This window comes from Lepidothrix coronata, unplaced genomic scaffold, assembly GCF_001604755.1.
Source record: "Lepidothrix coronata isolate B3197 unplaced genomic scaffold, Lepidothrix_coronata-1.0 Scaffold160, whole genome shotgun sequence".
In the NCBI taxonomy this organism is placed as follows: Eukaryota; Metazoa; Chordata; class Aves; order Passeriformes; family Pipridae; genus Lepidothrix; species Lepidothrix coronata.
This window is the reverse complement of record NW_016690340.1, coordinates 695,608-718,676: the sequence shown is the minus strand read 5'-3', so window position 1 is coordinate 718,676 and position 23,069 is coordinate 695,608. Positions and strand designations below refer to the sequence as shown.

Here is a 23,069-nt window from a genome sequence, read left to right as displayed (position 1 = left end):
TGCCTAACTTGTGAGCCAAAGTAATGGCTGTTGCTAGGCTTGAAGTGGTTTTTATCTCTCCCTTGCTGGCCGTGGTGGCTGTAGGAGTGTATCTTTTTCCAGATGGAGTCCAGCATCACTATGACTTGCGTGGATGGGAAGTGGAACAAGCAGGTGACCTGCGAGCCTGTGGACTGTGGTGTCCCAGACCAGTACCACGTCTACCCAGCCACCTTCAACTGCAGCGAGGGGACCACCTTTGGCAAGAAATGCTCCTTCACTTGCCGACCTCCTGCTCTTCTGAAAGGTACCAGAGGGTGTCTGCACAGTGACCTGGGGAGAGCTGCACAGCTAACACACACTGCTCCCAGTAATATATGTTACTGTTGCTGTTGTTTTAGAATTATTCATGATATTTTAAGTATGAAGAATTATGAGACTCTGTGGAAGGTTTATTTATATTAGAAGTTAAGTTCCTTTGCATCTCTCTATTACCTTCCTTTGACCTTTCCTTGATCGCGGCTGGCCGGGCGGTAACGACAGTGAATATTGCTTCCATACAACCAAAACATGGAAAAGTCGTGGGGATAAATCTGATTGAACTCTCTCATCTTCTTTCCCATGCCTTCTATGTTTTGTATGTCTGTCTCTCTTCTATGCCTCCTCCATGTATTTGGAAAGGCAGGAGAAGACTGAAAAGCCCCGTGTCCCAGTGGCGCAGATCCCCATCGCTGTTTTTCCTAATCCACCATCACCTCACTCCTTTTCCACACTCATCTTGCTCTACCTCTGACCTTTTCCTCCTCTGCTTGTTTGTGAGTCTTTACTTTTCTCTTTTCTTCTTTTTTTTTTTTTTTTCCTAGAAATAACACACTCTGCTGCCTTCTTTCATTTTCTCTCCTTCGTCTTCTTCCCTGCTGCTTTTCTGCTAACATTCCCATCCTCTTCTCAGCACCATCAACTCTTCTGCTCAGTGGCACATCACCCTTTCTGGTCTGATCCTCAGGAAACAAGAAAAGATACCACTGTTAATTTGAAGGAACATTAGACCCAAATTAACTTGTCATCTCGCAGTGGAGTAATCTTAACTGCTGTTGTCAACTCAGGTACAAACTCTGTAAAGGATTTTTTTTATTGTACCTGTAGTATTACCTTTTCTACTGGGACTCATTGCAAACCCCAGAAAAGGAAGGCATGGAAAGTATTCTTCATTTCAGTGAAAGGATATGTTGATTTCTTCATATATAACCAAATTGCTTAATTCTTTTTAACTCTGGCAGAAGATAGTCACAAGCAGAAAATTAAGACTACTCAAAGGATAGTTAAGGGAAAGTTAAGACTACTTTTTACCAAAAAAATCCCTTTTTGTGTTCATATACCGAGAGGGTCATCTTTAACAAAAGATGTTTTTTTCATTTTAAAGTGCTTTAAGTTCTTTGAACAGACAGTGAAAACAGTGATACTCATCATGACCAACAAGAGCTGATGACTCAGGCAGGGGTAGCTGGAGGGGTGATAACCAACCCCCAGCTCAGGGGGTGCAGCTCTGGTGTGCAGCATCGCTTCACTTCTGTCCAGAAACGCCGAGAGCTGTGAGGTAAAGGCACCACTTGGTGTCCAGCCATCAGGGATGACTAATAGATGTTGCCACTAAGCTTCTGGAGAGTGACTCATGCCTAATTCAATCACTGACGTCATGACAACCACTGTTGGTAATGTCACAGCTTATCGCTTTGCAGTGGCAAGTATGATATCACCAGGCTGGTCTGCAGAGCTGCTGCATGAGTCAGAGCAGAGGAACATGCTGGTGCTCCAGAAAAGAGCTCCCTTCTGCACAAAATACCTCTGCAATCATCTGCAGTTGGGGAGGGGAGAGACAAAGCCGGGGCTGATTTAATGCGGCTTCTCTTATCTTTGAGGGCAGGGCAGGAGGGCTCCTCCACATACCTTCCTGAGCCCTCCAGAGCCTTTTGTTTTCTTCTTCTTTGAATTCCAGCCTCATGCCCCGGCTCTCTTCCTTCCCTTGCAGAGAGATGGCATTGCTCTGGGGTTAGCAGTTTGTCAGTATTATTTCAGATAACTCCCAAGTTGGCTCACTGTTGAAAATATGCCTTGTGGGTTGAGAAGAGTTCCTGCAGCAATGCTCAGGGATTTCAATGGAGTATTAGGGATTTTTGAAGGGTTAGTGGCTCATAGCTGTGCTTTGTTTCTTAGGAAAAGCTTATTCCTTTTCAACGTATGGTATAAAATAACAAAGAATGTAAAATACACTGAGACCGGGCTACTTTTAGCTTAACCTTCTGAAGTCAAGTAGGTCATAGCAGAGGCAAATAGATCTATTGTACCTTTTACCTTTGAGGTGTTGGCCAAGAAAGCTTCCTGAGGAAAATGAGTCTCTAATGAGTATTATGAATCGTATTTATCACAGTAGTCCCCAAGGACTGAGAGTCCCCAGCTGAGAATGGCTCCTCATTGTGTTGGAGTAGTGACTCTAATACTAACAGATGCTGCTCCAAAAGGCTCCAAATTGAAATAAAAGGGACAGCTTTAGGGAAGAGATATAACACAGAAGCAGAATGAAGAATGTGATGGCACCAAACCCTCTGTTCAAGCGATGGCTTTGGAGAGGAGGGGGTTGATGTATGAAACAAGCTTCCTTTCAGAGAGGAACAAAATAAGGAAGAGAAATACAAAAGATGACAAAGCCCGTGTGGCTTCCCCTATGCTATAGCATTTCCTGAAATAAGCACTGCCTGCCTGTCATCTGAAAACAGTGCCCTTAATGATTTAATGCCATCATCTAGGAAGAGAAAGCACACAGGACATACACAGCTGAATTTGTCAAATGGGCTGAGGTGGCTTTTGATACATGACGGGCGTAACGACATTTCAAAAGAAAACAGTCCCTCTGAACGTCGTTAACTTTGCTCACTGTTCTTCTCAGGAAACAACAGCAACTTGACCTGCATGGAGGATGGGCTGTGGTCCTTTCCAGAGGCCCTGTGTGAGCTGATGTGCCGAGCACCCTCCGTCGTCCCTAATGCAGATCTCCAGACTTCTCGTTGCCGAGAAGACAAGCACAAAGTGGGCTCGTTCTGCAAGTACAAGTGCAAACCAGGTTACCATGTCCCTGGATCCTCCAGAAAATCCAGAAAGTACGTGAAAGACGAAAGCCTTGCAGTCAGTCTGATTCAGAAAGCCATGAGTTAAAACGACTTTGGGAGAGGGATGGGCTGTTTATCACAGACTATATGTGCCTTAGGGAATAGCACGGAGCAATTCCTTCATGCAGATAGCTGTGCAGCTTCAAGGGGATTTAGGCACCTAGCTCACTTAGGCTTCTTTGAAAATCCTGATCAAGTCCTCAAAAAACAGACCTTACCTTAGAAACACCCCTTTGATATGCAGCCTGGGGAGTCCCCTTTGAAACCCTGCAGGAAAGGGTTAGTGCTGTCCTGTGCTTCTGACTCTGCACAAACCCACTTCAAACCAACCACAGCCCACAAACCTGGGAAGCCGAGTTTTTGGGCGGTGTGTCCGAGACCAAAAGAGGAGTTTGGGCTGGGCAGCTCGATGTTGGCTTTGCAAATAATCGTTATTTTTGCTCAGAGACCTCATGACGCAGATTCACAACTTGTTCCCCGAGTGTTAAAAGCACAAGCACACCCATCCCCTGCAACCTGCTAGCAGAGCTCAGAGGCTGGAGAGGCTCTCAGCTGACTCAGCCACTCACTAAAGGGTCTTTTTTTTTTTTTTTCTGCACAAAAAGGCGAGCCTTCAAGATCCAGTGCACACAGGATGGCACGTGGCTGCCAGGTGCCTGTGTGCCCGTTACCTGTGACCCGCCACCTTCCAAGTTCCACGGGCTCTACCAGTGCTCCAACGGCTTCCAGTTCAACAGCGAGTGCCGGATCAAGTGTGAGGATGATGACAGTCAGTCGGTGAGTCTCTCTCATCCAAATTATCTCAGCTCAAAAATGTTCCCTGAGGATCCTGACCTTGGAGGGGCCAAGTGCCACTGAGCTCTTCTGAAAACAGAGACACGGAGATGGAGAAAGGAAAAATAAACTACAGGGAGAGTGTGAAGAGTCTGGAAATATTATTTTTGTGACAGTTGTAATAGTATTAACTATTACCGGTAGAGGACTAGCAGTGACTGACTTAATGTTTCTGGACAATAAGTGGCTAAAAAATCTGCCTCAGTGGCTCTATGACCTGGCTAGAAAGTAAGGAGAATGAATGAAAGTAAGTAATGTGTGAGTTATCCAAACTTATCCCACTTGCTCATTCTGTTTTACCTTGCTTTTCCCTCCAATTCTTCTTATTATATTCCTGTGTGCCATATGATAATTTAATTCTATAGTGATTACAACTATTCAGGTGAACCATCTCTAAACTTCCATGTTTTCCTGGCTGCGAAGGTGTCATTTGGCATCAGGGGTCAGATCCTCATCTGGCACAAATCAGCATGTTGCCTTTGACATCCTAGGAGCTGTGTTCACTGACACAAGAAGGTCTGGCCTTTACTATCTTGTTTGAAATGCCTAGTTTGCCTCACCAGAGGTAATTATAGTTTGTGAGGTAAGTAACTTCTCCCAGAAGTGCTGCTACTGCTCCATACTCTTGGGAAGAGAAAGCGGGGATGTAGAAGCTGCAGCTACTACAAGCACTGCAGGGAGCAGGGAGTGCTCTGTCATAGATGGTTTAATATCATTCCAGACTCTGAGGACATTTAAAAAGGGACCAATTATGTGAAAGACAGCTCTGATACTTGCTCCAAATGTTAAAAGCTCCTGCCTGCCCCTCTTACCAGCCAGGCTGGCCTCCCCTCTCCACAGGGACAACAGGCAGAGCCCCAGTGTTTCACTTCAGGGCATCTGGAAAAGGTTTCCTTGAATAAGTCTTACAGGGAGGTTATGAGCTGTGTGAAGGGAGAAGCTGCAGGTGTGGGTGCAGTTTGGGTGGGAGCTCTGGGACACAAATTGCTCGGACTGGTCAGGGTGGCTGACACCGTGTCCCGTCCCTGGGTGCCATTGCTGCCAGTGCAGGGAAACCAGGGCCTCCAGGGCAATCACAACTGGTGTAAGGGGCTTGTGTTTGCTTTTAAATGAGGTGGAAACAAAGAGCAGCAAGTAGTGGAGTCAGGGTTAGAGCAGTAATGAAGTGAGCTCTGGAAAGTGAGAGATCCAGCTATGTCTGCATTCACTGTGAGTGACTGTTCAGCTTTGAAAGCACCTTGGGCAAAGGAGCAGATAACATCTTGAGAGAGGGATTTGCAGAGAAAGGTATTTTCAGATATCCCAGAAAATAGGCTACAGGAGAAGAGGGGAGGACTCCTGGCACAAGCCAGAACCACTTGAGAGGTGTTAATTATTTAAGGATTAAACCCCACTAAGTCTCTCTCAGCTATATAAGGTGATAATACACGTTGCATCCAAGCAAGAAACCCAGCAGGGATTTTCACAAGAGATTTTGCAGGTCAGGGAATGATGGACAGTATGTTACTATAGCAATGGATATCCTGGGATCTCTGAGTATGTTGCAGAAACTACACAATAGTACCCTCAAGCACAGCCAGCTCCAGCAACATAAATCAGGTTTCATGGCTCACCTTTGAGAATCATGCCTGAACCCTGGCATGGAAATTGCAATGGAAGTGCATCACACTTGCTAAACCAGCAAATTGTGCTTAATTATCATTTAGCAATTTATTCCTGACTTTGTCACCACGCTGAAAGATCATTACTTGGCTGTACATCCAGCATCTCTTAATCACCAGGAACGTAATGATCATTTAAGCAGGTACCTCCCCTGGCACCAGAGCAAGGGTCTTCCATTTCTGAATATTGTACACAAATCATATGAACAGTCAGATCTAAATTAATCAGTCTCTGCCAAACTGGCCCTTAGGTGAGAATCACCAAGCTGGATCACACCCTGAGTCCATCTGCTCCATTATCCTTTCATATGATTTTCTTATTACTTCTGGCAATGGCCAGATGTCTAGAGAAGGGGAAGCAGGTCCCACGCAGTAGTCTGCCACTAAGACCACTTTGCATCTCACTAAACCTTGTGTTCATCAACAAAGCTGAGCAAAAAAATAAAAAAAAAGGCATTAGGATATTAAAGACAAGGCTAACACTGAAGGCTGTGACATCTTCCACTCCAGTACCAGGGGCTTGTGCAGGGCCCTGTGCCACAGTGGGTGTGGGTCAGGGGGCAGAGCTCCTCAGAAAAGTTCAGCAGCCCTGCAGGGACCCCAGCATGGACAGCACATCAAAGGACCCCCCAAAGATACCCAGCACAGTCTCCAAGAGCAGGGTGGGTAGATTGCAGGCAGTGTGCCTGGCATGTAAAACGGGTGAGGAGAAGCAGAGATCTTGCATGGTTCTCCCACCCAGCAAGGTCCCCACGGGAGGTTTGGAGCCCAGCCCCACCAGACATGCTCCTGTTGAATATCCCACATTACCCCATGGCAGTCGGGCTCGCAGATCCCACAGAACAGCTTGCACAGAAATCCCCAGTGCCGTGAGGATAGATCTGACAAAAGATTGCCTGTGCACTCCTTTGTTGTTTTTAAAGGGCATGATATTTCCCCTCGGACTTTGGTATTCATTCTTCAGTATCATACAGAGAATCTTTTCTATAAGAGAAATGTCATATTCTATGCCTTGCCCATTCCCACACCAGAGGATTTTTTTCCCTCCTTCCCACCTGCCTCTGTGTGTGTCTGTCTCAACCTCTTCACTTGCTGTCACTCAAGGCAGACAAGCTCTAAAGAGCACGTTCTGCCCTGCTAAGCATCCCTGCTCGTGTCCCGCTCTCCTTCCTCCCTCAGATGGCCATTGGGGATTCTTTCTTTTTCAAGACAAAGATGATGTAACTGGTTAGAGAAGGGGAAGAGGGAAAGGGTTGTCTGCATTCAACACCAGCCTCTCTACAACAAGAAAGAAGGCAAACGGGGTGAAGGCACCTTTATTGCAACTGGAGTGGGGCTGTTGTAAGGTGGAGACCTTGCAAGGGACTTGTAGAGACCTTGCAAGGGGTTGTAAAGACCTTGCATTGCACAGGAGAGGAGTGTTTGTGTGTGTTTGTCTGCAGTGCAGCTGTTCCCTGTTTGTTGTTTTTTTTTTTTATTCTTTATAATAAAACTCCATTTTGCCCCCCAGGGTTGCCAGTGCCAACCAGGGGCTCTTCCACTTCCAACAGAACTTTGCTCCCAGCTCAGCTCTGAGCTCTCAGCCTCTCCTTGGTGGCGTTTTTGTGACCATCCTCCTTGTCTCCTTCTCTCATTCCCAGGGCCGTGGAAGCAATGTGATTCACTGCAGGAAGGATGGCACGTGGAGCGGCTCCTTCCACCTGTGCAGGGAGATGCAGGGGCAGTGCACTCTGCCCACCCAGCTCAACAGCCACCTGAAGCTCCAGTGCGCCGGCGGCTACGGAATAGGTGTGTGAGCCTCCCCCCCAGCACCTGGAGTACAGCTCTGAGGGAAGCAGGAGGCGAGGAAGAGGATGGGAATGACAGGGAGGGAGAGAGGATGGAGCCTGCAGTCCTTCAAGTCACCTTCTGTGGACCTGTTTGCCGGAGTGAGAGGCTGCTACGGGAGGCTTTTCAGGGAATTGCTTTTAGGAAACACGAATCTTTGAGAGGCCAGGCATCGTGTAACATGCTCTGATTGCCTGCTCCTTGCAGCACTTCCAGTTTCATTGTGTCCCTTCTTGGCCAGCTGGTTCTCAGGGGCAGCCAGCACGGCAGGCTGTGCCAGAGACACATCCAGCCTGCAAAATGCAGGGAGGGACTGTACCTCTGTTTGTTCTTATGCTTCTGTAATGTCCCACTCCTTCAACCACATGCACACACCCTCACTCCAGAGGCTGAAAGGCAAAGGAGGTGACAGGGGAACGCAACACCAGGACAGTTCAGGTCTCTCCAGAAAGAATATGAGGCAAGCTGAGCATCCCCTTTGGTATGACAGTTGTTTAGGAGCTATTGTAAGGTGTATTTTCCCCCTTTCTTCTGGTGTATCTGCTCACTCTGTAAGGTGTGATGACTTCACATGCTCAGCTTTGCTTTGTGGCACCCAGGCAGAGGGGAGGGACGGACACACTGAATTGTACACACTGTATTGTATTTTCAGCCCTATGTTGTATTTTCAGCCCCAGTTTTTGGGGTCTCCTTGTTGTAAGGGTTGCAGTGGAAGCTGCAGCCCACACAGATCTGCGAGGCCCCTTCCTGCAGCCCCACTCCCAGCCCCTGCCATCCCCCCCCTCCCTCCGTCTGTCCCTTTGAACTTGGAGAAATTTCCTCCTCGTGCGGCTCCCTCATTATATCGCAGCCATGCGAGGGACCACGAGCCTCCTTGTGTTCCCTCCCCGGGGAGGAGAACACGACCTGGATGAGATCAGCGCTCTGTAATGATGCCAATTACAGATCATATATCAAAACAATTCCGACCCGCTCCTCTCCGCGAGCGTACAGAGCGTGGTGGAGCGCGGGAGAGCGGGCGACTCTTAATGTGGCGAGGTGTTTTACCCTTGAGAGGAGGTTACCCCCAGGCCTAGCCAGGTTCTTGCAAGGAGAGAAGTCCCAGTTCTTGCTTTGGTGAGGAGCATCTCAGTGCTGGAAGCAGGAGGGTCTGTGGCTGCTCAGGCAGCGGGCGCCTGCCAGCTCTCGCTCTTCTCCCAGTTGCTGCCAGCAGGTGCCAATTCCAGGTGCAAGGACTGGTGGGCCTGATCCCAGGATGGGACCACACAGCATCACGGAGGTGAGGGATGCATGGGGCAGACCCTCCACAAGAGCATGACTCTCCCTGGAGAACTCAGCAAGGGCACAGCAGCCTCTGGCTCATCCTCAGCAGATGGAGACACACCACACTCTGCAGGCTCACCCAGCACCACCTTTTGGCATCAGATATTGGGGTTTTCTTCTCTTCTTTGCGTTTTTGGAAGCCTGACTGATGGTGTTTTGAGAAGGTGCTCTCCTGCCACTCATTCACCACAGGGGTGATGTCAATGGGCCTCATCCAGCAGGTTTGTGGAGCCACTACCACATGCCCTGGGAAAGCAAAACTCCAAGTGCTCCCTGTCTTCCCGGCTCAACAGCCCAGGTCTGACTGCTCCCACTGACTCCTCCGTGTGGAGAATGTGAGAAGGCAGAAGCAGGTGGGGGAAATAATAGCATCCAGTCATGGTCACTATGAATCCCACACACCTTCAGTAATTCCTCAGACACCTAATCTGCCCTTCCAGGCTGAGGCGTGTGTTGAGCCAAAGGTTCAGCTCTCCAAACCAGTGCAGAGATTAATTCCTCCCCCAGCGCTGATTGGAGTGCAGAAATCCTAATGACATGTTTGCAGCAGCTGTGCCATTCAAGAGTGATTTTCCAGGGGGGAAATGGTAATGGTCCAACACACTAGGGCTTACGGTTGTGTCACCACAGGGCTCTGGGATATTGCTGCAGAGTATCCCAGCATGTTTTAATAAAGGAAGGACAGGGTTCCCACTGGGCATGACAGTTAATCAGAGAAAAAGCAGGTTTATGTGTGAACAAAGCCATCATTACCTCTCTGCATACTTCTTATCGACTGTGGGACTTCGGTGATAGTTCATCTCCAATATCATTAGGCTTGATCACCTTCTGAAAGATTATTATTGGAGGTCTGTAAACTTGGACAGATCAAACAGTAGGTTTTTGTCACGTCATAGGCGAGATGAGTTCGACAGCCTCTGCCTAATCAGTCCCATCGCTTGAAAGATTAGTTGAAATGGAAAAACCTTCACGTTTTCTTGATGATCCAAAAGTGCAAAACCTGACCCCCTTCTTGGAGTTAACAGGCAGAGAAATACCTAGATTTGCAGCTCGTACAGAAAGGCCCTGGAATATGTGCCACCCCCACGCTCTCCTGCTGAGTGCAGGGTTGTACTCAGCACTTCATGTGTGGCTCGGAGATATGTGATAGTTATGGCCAACTGCTAATTGCAATTTAGGAAAAACGAGCTGTAATCCTGTCCTTCAGCTGGAAGGATGCTGGAAGGGTCAGGAGCTGCTTGCTTTATCCTTTAGCTTTATCCTTTAGCTTTATCCTCCCCGTGTTTTGTGCAGGCACAGAGTGTACCACCTCATGTCTGGATCACAGTCACGAGCCCATCCTCCTGCGCGTGAACGAGACCGTGCAAGACATCCAGCACTGGATGAACCCTCAGAGAGTGAAGGTCAGTGCCTGACAACTCCACTAACTGTATCCCTTGCTGAATGTTTATGAGCAGAGAGTGAACAGCGTTACCTGTGGTTCATTTGATGAAGGGGAAAATGGGGAAATTCCTGTTTTTTGTTGTGTCTTTTCATGTTGTTCTGGTAATGTGGTGGCTCTCTTTCTGAGTTGCTGTCTCTCTGTGTTTTCCCACTGAAAGTCAGTTCAAGGTAAAGGCCTCAGATCAGTGGGGTCTGATCTGAAAATGGGATTCATGACACAGGAAGATGGGACAGACAGTGAGAGAAAGGGCACTGGCCAGGTTTTATTTTCTTCCTCCTGTTCTGTGTTTTGCATTCTTTGGGTGGCAGTGACTGGATTTTTTTCTGTGCTGCTTTTGGATGACAAAAGAAGCTGATACAGAGGGTATTTCATTTCCCGACCCCGCAGAGCTGGCTGAGTGCTCCCCCCGCCCCTTCGCCCGCATGCGAGAGCTGCCTGCTCAGCACAGCCCCTTCCAGAGGTCACCACTTCTCCCTCCTGCCTGCTGCAAATGCACAGCCAGCATTAACTGCTCCCAGCACTCCGTCCTGAGCGTCCTCCAGCACACACCAGTGCCAGTGTGCCCTGCTGGGGACGTGCCCACCCGTGTGCACCTCGCACGCACGCTCACCCTGCACCCAACAGCTGCTTGGTTTCATGCCCCCACTTGGATTCCAGTGGGAGACACGCTCACCCACTTCATCCTGAAAACCTTCACGTGCCTCCTGCCTGCAAATTCGTGTAATCAGGTGTTTGTCCCTTACACAGTATTTCTGCAGGTGTAGAGGTCTAACTGGACACGCTCAAGCACCTGTCAGAAGATGCTGACACATCAGGTGTCACCAGGTTGCTGGTGGTGTTCGTGAACAAGCACTGCTGGCTTTTACATACTTGGCCCTGGCTTTGCAGGAGCTTGTTTTACACACTTGAACTCCATTACGGAGGAGAACAAGCAGCCAACACAGCCCCAGAGTGTCCTGAGCAGCTTTGACAGTCTATTTGCTTCTCTACATGACTAAATGTACGCCCAGGGTTTGGGATTTTTGAAATCTGGCCTTGGCTGTGGGTAGAGAGCCGCTCCAAAAATCTCCACCACTTTATGCTTTCCTATTTCACACAGAGCGAGAGAATAAATCCTGGAAAGGAGTGGGAAACTTAAGTCCAGAGAATATGACAGGCTCATAGTGTCCTTCCTAGCTCCCCATTCGCTCCAGACTCTGAAATTCTATGACTGCCGAGGCTTTGCCAAGTTTCTGGCATGAAACATAAAGAAAACCCCTATCTCTGTGTGAGGGGCAATTTCTCACCGGCCCTTTCCCGAGTGCCAGACTTTAAAGTGGTTTGTAATTCATGGGGAAATAAAGTGACAGCTTCCCTCCCGTTCTCTCTGCACTCCTTCCCTTATTGATGCGGGTACGCGGAGGGAGCTGTAACGAGTTTTATACCTGCAGGTCTCTGGAGGGCTCATTAGGCAGCAGGGAAAACAGAGTAGTAAAGGGGGAGATGAGGGGAGTGAGGGATGGAGGAGAAATCATGGTTTCCAAGAGCACAGTGGCAAATGAGACCCTTTTTTTGCCCTGATGGTGAGGATCTTGAAAGAGCTTTAGGCTGCGAGCAGATGCAAGTTTGACCCCACACTTTGTAAATAGAGGGCGAGATATGGGCTTGAAAACTTGTGTTGGGAGATGGAGGGGAGCCTTTGGGAGACGAGCAGGATGATGCTGAGACATATCAGAGGGGATTTTTTTGGTAGCTGTAAAGCATCCATCTTACTCAGCTCTGCAGATAAGGGGATGCCACCCACAGGGAGCGGAGCCTCGTGGGGTCCCACTGAGGGAAACGCTGCTTCTGGTGGGACTGGGGAGACCCTGGAGAGATGGGACTGGGATGCCTTAGGGGGAGGTCCCCATGGCAATGTGCTATGTATCATTAATAATCCGTGTCTCTGTTTATGGTCAGTGACAGTTTGCTGTTGTGCCACACGAGCGAAGGGAGCAGCTGGTTGCATTTACACGGCAAGTCTTTGTACATCTCACAGCACTCGAATGACGCAAAGGAAACACTTTGTTACTTAATTTGAGGCACAAGTAAAGTACAAATTAGGGCAGGATGGGAAATAGGTAAAGGCAGGACCCATCTGTGGCATTTACCTTTGAGGGGATAGGGACAAGAAAACACAGGGAGAGCTGGCAAGAAAAAAGATATATTTGTGTGTAGCTGCTCAAGCAACATCTGTTATGGAAGCAAAGTGGGAAGAAGGGCTATCCCTCCTCTGGGGGTTGTTTAGAGCAGAGCTGTGCAAATCACTTGATTTTTCGGTTCACTCGAAGTTCTGTTAAATTTGAAACAAAAAAAAAAATGTTTTTCTCTAATCAAAGTGACTCTTTTGTTGTTGTGATTTTTGGTGAACCAAAAAATCAGAGGAAAAAAACATGTTGGTTTGAACATAACGTAGCATTTCATTTCCAAGGAGATTTTGTAAACTTTTGTGTAATGAAAATGAAAAAAAAAAAAAAAACCAAAAACCTTAGAAATTAAATGTCCTCTCAAAGGAACAACAACAACAGATAATTCACTTCAAAAAATGTCTAAATATTACTGTGTTTTGCAGAATTGGTTTACGTTGAGTTGCTTTGCTGGGTCTGAAACAGTTTGTTGAAATCAGTATAAGTTGGCACTGTCTTCCAAATTAGTATTTTCAGCAAGAAAATAATCACCTGAAATCTTCTGTTCCTCTGTTGTTCTGCAGTGGGCCGTGTTGGGAGCAGCCACTGCTGTCCCCATGATTTCCCCTTCACTGTGAGTGTCACGGGGCTCTGAGCTCCTGAAGACACCCATGGATAGAGCTGCCAAGACTGACTATGCAGGCAGCAGGGAGAAAAAAGGGAAATAGCTCAGAGACAGCTTTGACAGCTCTTTCCCACTGACTGCAGAGAAACAGGGCAGACACCTAATTTCTTAGGTTGTCTGAATTTGGGTTCTTGCCTTTGTGCTGAGTAGGAACAGGCCAAACAATGTGCAGGCATGTGCATGCCTGGGAAAGCCCTCAAAGGCTTGGTGTGCCCTGACTCTGCTGAGCTGAGCGTGTCCATGGCCCCTCCACACGCCAGTGACACTGCCCAACTGCTGGTGATGTGTTTTCCCACGTGCACTGCAAGCTTTGGGGTTATAAATGTCCAAAAACTATCAGTGGGAGTACTCTTTAAACACTCCCCTATTCATTCAAGCTTTGCAGTTTTCCTCCTTCCTTCCCCTCTGCCTTTTTTTTTTTTTTTTGTGAGTTTTGGGCTCCTTTTGCAGCAGGGAAACTGAGTCACAGAGCAGCGATGTGACCAACTGCAGTGCAGCTGCTCAGAACCCAGGGAGGCAGGAGATCCCAGCCCATCTGTAGCTACAGGAAGGAGCAGCCCCAAAGTGCTGTGTTCCCCCTCTCCTGGCCAATCCCCTCACCCCGGCCACATTAGGCCCATGGTTAATTATCGTGTTCATTTAGTGCCTGAGGAGCGAGTTAGCTGAGACCAGGAGATGCCAATCCCTGGGCATCTGGGGGACACTTGACCCATCTAAGGTTGAGGAGAGCTCTCCACTGGCCTCTCTGAGGGAAACCCAATCCCCCCTGCAGCCCGCAAAGGGTTGACATCACTGTGTTAGTCCCACCACGGGAGGGAAGCGCCGTCACTGGAGGCACTGGGTCTTCCCTCACAAGGAGAAAATGACAGCCTGATTTGCTTTCTTGGCTCTTTGTTACCTACTGTGGGAGCGCAGCCCTGCTCCCTCTCCCTTGGCAGCAGATGGAATCCCAGCCACCGACCGCAGATGTGGCTGGGTGGTGTTTCTGGGATGGGACAGGGCTGGAGTCAATCCACCCGGCTGCACGGTGTTGGCCCGTGTGGGAGGGCAGCTGTGCTGCAAAAAGCCAGTGCGTGAGAGGAGCTGGGGCCACGAGGGCAGCATATGTCACCACAGCAGCACAGGGGAGGGGGCTCACAGGGGTAGTGGCCAGATGGGCTTTCCCCGTGCACCACCTGGCACATGGTGGTGGTCCTTCCACCCACCTCTTACAGCAGCCTGTGTCGGCCTTCTGAGTCCACCTTCCTTTCTGTGCACACTGATACCATCAGATCGTGGTCATGCACAACCTACACCCATCCTTGCTTGCTTTTCATGCATTTGTTCATCTCAGTTGCCCCGTGCGGCATCCTGTGGCACCTGTACACCTGTTGGTACTGCAGGAGGCAGAAACAATGCCCAGCAACCCAAATCATTCCCAATTTATCAATTTTCTAAACCAGTCTCTCCCTCTACCCAAACCCTCTCTCCCGTTGCATTGCACACACAGCTGCAGCAGCTTGAGGGTACAAATAGGCTGGGTGGGGGGAACTGAGGGCTTGGAAAATCAGCAAGAGGACCATGGAAGAGGGTCCTTCCTTCTGCTTTCAGCTCTCTGAATGTTAGCAGGATTGAATTCAGCTCCACTGGCAAAGGATCATCCAAGGGGAGGGCGAATTAACAGGTATGAAGCTGTTGGTGGGTGCCACTCAGGAGCAATGGGAATGTCCCACTGACCCAGTGATTAACTTGGCACAAGGTCACCTGGCTCTCCTACACTGTGGAGAGCAACCTGGGGCTCCATTCCCATTCCCTGGAGAGTGTCCAGCCCAAGTCTGTGCAGTTCTTGGGATTGAAGATGACCTTGACAGAGCACTCAGAGAAGCAGAGACTTCACCTTCTACCCCTTCCTCTAAGACTGGTGCTGGGCTTTTAACACTGGGAGGGTCAGGAAAGCAGTCAGTGCATCCTCTGTGAGGAATTGCTCAAACCTCCTTTCTTCTTCAGAGCCTGGTTCAAGGCTACCCATCCTTTTATTGGCTCTGCCTGCTCACACACATTCACACATAGCGAGAGGTTTTGTAAATATTGATGCTTCTTACCAGGGGATTGTGAGATGCTCTTTGGAAGTGCCCTTCTTCCACTTATTGTCTGCTGGCCTTGGATACAGGAGGCAAATGCCTGAGTTTTTCTACTTTGTTTTAATTCTTGGGTTCAAACGCTCTTGAACTGTTTCCTTTACTCTCCCCGCTCCCGGACTGTTGACTGGCCTTGTTTATTTTCAAACCTAGAAAAGTTTCCTTTCTTTTCCCTCTGAAGTGCAATAAACAGAAGGGGGGGTGTGGGGGAAGCAAACAACAAACCCCTCACCATTTGTGGCAGGCAACAGCCTGGAAATCTCCAGCTCTCTTGTCAAGAGCTCTGGGGGAATGTCTGACACCTCTGGGCCCCCTGCACCTTGCAGCCTCCCTCTTGAGGGATAAACAACATCCTCCCCCCTCTCCTGGCCGCTTCTCCACTCACACAGACAGGCCCTGTTGCGAGGCAGGTGGGGCAAGCAGGGCTTGACTAATAGTGGAAAATCCGAGAGCATCGGAAAGATAAACAGTCGCAGTCAGATAGTATAAAAGTCCTTTTTCTAGCACACGCCAGGTAAGCCTCAAATGACAGAAACTGTAAAAACATGCCGAGGTTCTCCTGCAGATGGATTAAACTAGCCCTCAGATAAACAGGGGAGGGGATGGCTTGTGCCTGGGGTCTTCCCAAATGCTAATCCCTTCCTTCCCCAAGCCTCCATCCAACCCCTCTCTTCAGGTGAGTGCCTGTGTGTACATCTTGCCCAACTGCACAGGGTAGTGCTCTGTCCATGGATGATAACCCAAAATGAACTTGTGCCCCATGTCCTGCTGAATGGATGGGAGTCCAATCTCCAGGACCTCTAGGGTATTAAACCACCATCTCCACTGACTGGTCAAAGATTTCATCCTCTCTTAAATTCTAAGTGTCCATGTCTATGGCTGCCCTGCCTGTGTCATCACCGAGGGGGCTGGTCATCATTTTTGCCCAAAACTAGGCAGTCCAACTTTGTCTTCTAGAAAATCTGTAGACAGAGTTGGTAGAGAAATTAATTTAAAGCTCATAAAATGTAGTGGATAATGCTGTCCTATCTGGGGGTTATTCTGAAGGTGTGTGGTGGGAGGTGCTTTTATTTAAGATGGTGCTAAAATATATCTGAAATTCCACCTTTAGCTGCTTCCATCTTCAAGAAGCCCAGGTACAATGGGCAGTGAAAGACACCAATGCTTTGCAGCACCAAAGAAATCTCTAAAATATCTTTTCTACCCAAGGGCAAGACAGTGGACCTGTGCCTTTGCCTTTCCCTGCCACGTTCCCCCACCATGAGTGAAATATTGGACATGACATTTTAGGAGAACCTTAAATATTATTTTAATCTCAAATGCTCTGTTATTGCAAGTGTCAAGTCCAACACTTCTTGTAAATACCTGGAGGACAGCCAGGTCCTGAGAACACAAGAGGTGTTAGGAACTGAACTTCATTGGTTAAGTACAGGAGAGCCACAGGAGCCAGCACTCTGACTTTCTGTACACTGATTTCTTTGTCTTAACCTGCTGCGTTTTTTTCCTCTTCCCTCCAGAGCGTTGTCTGCACGGCAGGACTCAAGTGGTATCCTCACCCTTCCCTGATTCATTGTGTCAAAGGCTGCGAGGTGAGTTTGGCGTTAGCTCAGGTGGTCCATGCTGGCTCCTAAATCCTGCAGGAACAGCCACAGCAGGCATGTGGGCTGTAGATGCTGGTTTTCAAGGGGGGCAAACAGGATTTTGCCCTGATCATCCTCTCAAACAGGCTGTGATTGCCTGCATCAGTTCTGACACTCAGTAGTGGAACTGGTGGTTTTCCTAGAGCTGATGGTTGGGTGTCTCTCACAGGAGTTACAATGATCAAGTAGCTCAAAAACATTGGTAGACCAAAAGAATTTCCCAGAATGTGGGAGTTTCTGGGAAATTGCAAAAACCTTCAGTTGTTTGTCCTTGATTTTGACATATTATTAGAGGGGCAATTCTTTCCAAGGCCAGTTAAGCTTTGGGCATTGGTGTATGCAGAGAAACTTTAGGGAAGCCAGAGACAGAAATGAGACCACTGGGTGGACAGCACAGCTGGACAGTGAGCAAACAGCACATCCCTCCACTGAACCTCTATCTGAACCAGAAAAAAATAATCAGAAACACACAGTTACATTTAATCTGTGATACAATTTTACAGTCTTGCGTGTTACTTGAAGAAAACAATTATTTTGAAGGATGATGTTTCTGCTGGCAGCAGTCTTTGAAAAGCCTGAGAAGACTTAAGATGTTTCCAGTGGTTAAACAGGACTGGAGCACCTCTGTCTGGATCATGGCACTCCTGTGGTTCCCATTGTGCCAGCCCTTGAGTATCTCACCCATGTCAAGAAGTCAGTCCCCGTGGTACCTCTGTTAAATTGAGAAGCTCCAATCCCATTTTAGAAATGGATAGCTCACAGGCAGAGGGATAGTTGGCTGCTTTAGTTACAGGGACAGGCAGTGGCAGAGCTGTGCCTTCCCCCCCACATCTCCTGCCTTTCTGCTGCACTGGCCGTGCTCTCAGCACCCAGTAACCCAATTTTACAGGCCCATTGAAATTATTTGCCCAAAGTGGCAGAACATGGGACTGAATTCCTAAATCTGACACAAAGCTCCAGACCACATTGCTGCGCGATGGGATTTGTCTTGAAGTGAAAGACAGGTTTCCTCTGCATACAAATGCTGGGCCCAAGAGGGTAATAACTCTCCAACAATGTAATAGTTTCTGTCTAGTTGTTCCCTAAATGAAAAGCATTCTGCTGTCAGTGCTCTGAATGTCATAAGCCCTCTCACACATCGCTTTCATGCAGGCTGGCTGGGAGCCCCCATTCTCCAAAGAGAGCTGAAATAACATCCAGAGACCATTAAGAAATGCCATTCAGGTGCTGATGCACCATTGGGTATCCATTCTCCTGCTGTTTAAGGATAGTTCTTACTGAGGCAAACTTTGCAATGATGTAATAATTTACCAGAAGCCATTATTACTGACATGCTTCTTCTCAGCATTTTCTTCCCTTCCATCATTGCTAATTGCCAGGGCCCTCTGCATCAATAGGAACTTTCTTCTTTTCAACATTCATTCAGCAGTGTCACTGCATCACAATCTATCATCTTGGAAGGCTTTGCCCAGACAATTGATAATGGCCTCTAGCATCATTTTTAGAGCATGATGCTTCCAGGATCCATGGATGGGCCAGAGCTTGTTCTCTGGCATTAAGATTTCAGAAGAAATGCCATCTTCACCAAGCCTTTTTTTTTTTTCCTTCACAACTGTGGAAACAGTGCCTAATAAGCCAGTAGCTCAATAATGCTGGGCCATTAAGCTGATACAGTCCTTAATGTATGGACATCCTTAGCATTAGGGAGGGTTCCCTGAACAGGAGGCTGTAAGTGGGGCATTATTTGACTCTTGGTGATCGCAGTGGGAACCCCGGCTGCTGCTGCAATGTGATTTTTTGTCGCTCCCTAGTGGCAGGAACAGAGGTTTATGAGTCAGCCCCGTACTTCTCAGCACCTAACTTAGGTGTTTCAGTAGAAAAGTAGTCCTTCTGGACTACCTGTATAGTCCTTCAAAAATATCAGAGCACTAAGACATGCAGGAAGAGCTGTAGACACCTCACCCCCCATAGCCAGGGTCCCCCAAAAGAGGATTTTGAACCCAAATCAGAATAGATGCTATTTGTCCTACTCTTCCCCTCCAAAGGACTAGCTTGCCTAGTCTGTGCCAGAGCAAACTCTTCCACGAGCTTCTTTTACTGATTTTCCAGCATTCATAGGTGTAGGGTACAGGCATAGGCATGGAAAATTAAAGTCAAGCTTTTCTCGACAAGCAGGCACAGCCAGGCAACACAAGGGAAACATGGAGAAGCCTACAAAATTTCCTGGGAGGTTGGGCAAAGTTCATGGTTTTAAATATGACCGTGTTGGCATCAAAATATCTCTTCATCTATTTATAAATCATTCCCTTTTAACTCTTAGCATATTAATTAAATTGGAAGGGCGTTTGCAAGTCAAAGGCTTTGCCTGTATAAATAAGTCAATATCTGTGGAACTAAGTGGAGTTAAGGCAGTTTAAAGGGACAGGAGCCTTATGCTGTAATTTTGATTTCCTTGTCAACATTTGCCATATTTGCATGGAACTAAACAAGTATCACACAATGAATCAGTCACCTCCTGGTAGTCCTGCTGTGGTTGCATTGTTGGATGGATTTCCTGTACCTGATAGAAATATTTAAATTTGCAACACACCAGCAGTAAAAATGTGCATTTGCACCACTCCAGAGAGTCCATTTCAACACTGATGAGCAGGGCCATGGCTCACTCTGGGGAGAGCACAGCAAGCTCTCATGGCTGGTTCTTCAGGTATCCCATCATCAGGGAGACTCTGGTACTGCAATTGCTGCAAAATGCTCCCAGGAAACCTCCACAAGCCACCCCACCTGCTCTGCAGTGATGCCTTCCCGTAGGAAAGACCCTGGTGTTTTTCTCAGTGAAGAATAAACACATTTTCCAAAGAGCAGATAAAGTGGGAATGGCCCCATGAGCCTGTGTGTGTAAGAAGGGTTACAGAGATATGACTGGGCTCTCTGCTGAGCACCCATTTTTCTGAGCACTCATTGCTGGCTGGGATTCTCACAGGGGGCCTTTTTTACCATCAGGCACAGTTTTGACTTCCAAGAAAGATTTCTGTACTTGCTGATCAAGAGGTGTAAATGTGTAAAGAAAGACCAGACCTCAAGGCTTTCCTTCAGAATTGTGGTGGTTGTTCAGGTCCTGTGCAGCACATGGACTAGTGATCCCATTGCACAGACTAGTGACCACATTTTCTTTTTCAAGGTGATTTACGAATTTTACTTAATAGCTCTCCACAACACCCCTCTGAATAATTGCCACTATCCCAGATCTGAGCTGTGGAGTGGAGGAAGATTATGTGTCATGGCCAAGGTCACACACAGTCACTGCTGGTTGGAGAAGAGGAGCACATGGTCCCTGTGCTGAGCTCAGACCACTTCCATTTCTCTTTGTGATTTGTTTTGTGCCCTCGTTGCTGACACGTGTTGCATAGTTTGGAGAACTGTGGTGAAAAGCACAGCTATTAAAAGCAAGCCTGTTTTGCTGTGATACATAACCTTCTTCTTATCCCACACAGTTCTGGAAGGTTAGCTTAAAATTATCAAAGGTGCCACAGTTTTAGATGCCTGGATGCTGTCTCTGGGCCTAGCCAAATTAATATTCCTGAAGCATCCTCTTATGTGGGATGTGAAAAGCCAAGAAGGGCTCATTTCCCTTTCATCTACTGTCCTTTTTTTTTCTGTCTGCTTTGAAGGGAAAGGGGAATAATTATCTTTGGCTTTTCAGGGCAGTTGGTAATGTTACAAACTATATGGCTCCTTCGAGTCTTCATGTTTTCCTTCTGAAATAGTGTTACAGGTTTTAGAATTATGAAATCATAGAATGGGTTGGGTTGGAAAGGTCCTTAAAGATGATCTTGTTCCAACACTCCTGCCATGGGCAGGGACACCTTCCACTAGACCAGTTACTCCAAGCCCTGTCCAACCCCAGGCTTGAACACTTCCAGGGACTTCCAGGGGCAGCCACAGCTTCTCTGGGCAACCTGTGCCAGTGTCTTACCACCCTCACAGCCAAGGATTCCTTCCACATATCTAACCTAAACTTCCCCTCTCTCAGTTTGAAGCCACTCCTTGTCCTCTCACCACAGTTCCTGATGAACAGTCCCTCCCTGACTTCCTTGTAGGCCCCTTTAGGCACTGGGAAGGTGCTCTGAGGTCTCCACACAACCTTCTCTCCTCCAGACTGAACAGCCCCAACCTTCCCAGCCTGTCTCCATAGGGGAGGTGCTCATTTTATCCATGTCCACGGTCTCAGTCTTTTCCTGCTTTTTCCTTTTTCAGCCTTTCATGGGGGACAACTACTGTGACTCCATCAACAACCGAGCCTTCTGCAACTATGATGGTGGGGACTGCTGCGCCTCAACAGTCAAGACCAAAAAGGTAGGGATGCCCCTTCCACTTTTCATTGGGAATTCCTTGGTGACTGTTGCTTTGTGCCTGGAAAAACAATTATTTTTTTCTAGAACAGGGGAGGTCTAAGGTCTGAGAAGGACCTTCAGCATCAGCTCATCACAGGCACTGAGTTCTTGCTGCTTCATTTTGAAGTCCTCTCTTGATGTTCATTTCCCACCATAACACACTTTACACCTGTGCAAGGCAGGTTCTTAAATAACATTTGCAGAGGTGTTGATTCATTCTTATTTACAATAAACCCAAGCTTCTCCTATGGGCAAGGGCTGGCTCTCTCCAAAACTTGGGGCATGTTCAGCAGCAAAGTTGTACCTATTGCTCAGGAGACTTTCACACAGAAACACTGAGAAGGGGGTATTTGTCCATCCTGATATCCACCCTCAATGCTCCAAAGGGAAATTAAAGGTTAAGAGTCGTTAGGAAAAGAGCAGAGAGCAAAAGGAAAGTGGCTCTGTAGTTTGATCCCTGTGTGTGCCTGGCTTGTTGCTGACCATCCCATCCCCAAGTGGGACAGAGGAGGTTGTGGAGCAGGGCAGCAGGGCTGAGTGGAGATGGAAATATCTTCTGCACAGAGACCACATAAACAAGAACCTTGCAAAAGGAGACAAGTTAGTAACAGGGACCTATGAAATCATTATTTAATGTAGGGAGGATTCTTAGGAAAGTAAAATCCACTGCTTTTTATCACACAGCAGCAAGGGGGTGAAGTGGTAATTTCCTGGAAGCAGGATCCAAACAAATGAAAGAACCTCCTTACTGGCACAGTGTGTGTTTGAGTGATAGGTTGCATTGCCACAGAATATTATTAAGAACAAAAATATATTTGAAGTAAAAAAAAGAATAGGCCTATTTGTGGAGGTTTGCCGTGTCAGTGGCTATTAAACACTGTGATTTGGATGTAGTTTCTGGCCCAGGAATATTTAAACCACTGACTGCCTGAGCCTGGGGAAGGGTCCCTCCACACATCCCCTTTTTTAATGGGTGCTTCTTTAGCACCTATTTCTGACCACGTTAGAGATGGTGACTGGAGTGATAGAGCTTGTGGCTTGGAGCAGTACAGCATTTTATATGTTTCTAACCACTGAATTTCTTTCCAAAGAAAAGAAAGCAATTTTTATCCTCTGCTATATGAATATTTTACCTTATCTTCCAGATTTTAGTGTAGAACAGAACAAAAATCCAATAAGTAACTGATATATATTAATAAACAACCAAACTTGAGGGAGCTTGGGCTCAGCCTATGATACCATCTGTGTCACCCAAGTGAGGAAGAAGGTCCTCTACAGGGAGCAGTTCCTTTATAAGCCAACTTTGGCTGGAGGATTCTTTTCCTTGGTTCAGCTTTGGGGGCTGTCTCTGGCCCACCTGGGAACACTGGGGAAGGGGGATGGACATGTCTTGGCAAGTGGAAGGAGTGAATTTCTTCACTGGGGGAGACACAGAGGAAGAGGTAGTTTGTCTAAATGTGCCTTTTTTTTTTTTTTTTGACAAATATTCCCCTGTATTGCTTTTGAGAGAGGACCTGGGAATCATGTTCAGGGAAGCACAGGCAGGTGAGCTCCTCTGTTCCCCACGGGTGAAGTAGGGCATGGAGGGCCCACAGAGGGCTCCCTGCTGAAACAACCTCTGCAGAGATGAGGGGGGTGACAGGCAGTGGCTCATCTTCAGTTGTCTCCAAGAAGAGATTCCTATCTCTGGCTGATTTTCCACCTCCTGGGGAGGAGCAGCCCAACGGCAAGCATAGCTTGCTCACTGACCTCCCACCAGCCAGGAGGGCAGAGCTGGAAGTGCCCGGTAGCTCAGCATGGTGTAGGTCTTCTCCTCCCAAAACAGCCTGCCTGGGAAACTTTATCTCACTGCCTCAGGGC

The 23,069-nt window shown here is 47.7% G+C and overlaps 1 protein-coding gene across 2 annotated transcripts in view; it reads left to right on the top strand.

Annotated features, from left to right (window-relative positions):
• The window catches only part of PAPPA (pappalysin 1), a 181,872-nt gene that overhangs the window by 142,919 nt on the left and 15,884 nt on the right, over positions 1-23,069 (top strand). For both annotated transcript variants that reach the window (XM_017829250.1, XM_017829249.1), the window contains exons 15-21: positions 103-286; positions 2,924-3,134; positions 3,749-3,920; positions 7,279-7,426; positions 10,082-10,191; positions 16,696-16,767; positions 21,073-21,171. In XM_017829250.1, coding sequence (XP_017684739.1) covers positions 103-286; positions 2,924-3,134; positions 3,749-3,920; positions 7,279-7,426; positions 10,082-10,191; positions 16,696-16,767; positions 21,073-21,171 — 996 coding nt within the window. The remainder of the gene's footprint in view (positions 1-102; positions 287-2,923; positions 3,135-3,748; positions 3,921-7,278; positions 7,427-10,081; positions 10,192-16,695; positions 16,768-21,072; positions 21,172-23,069) is intronic.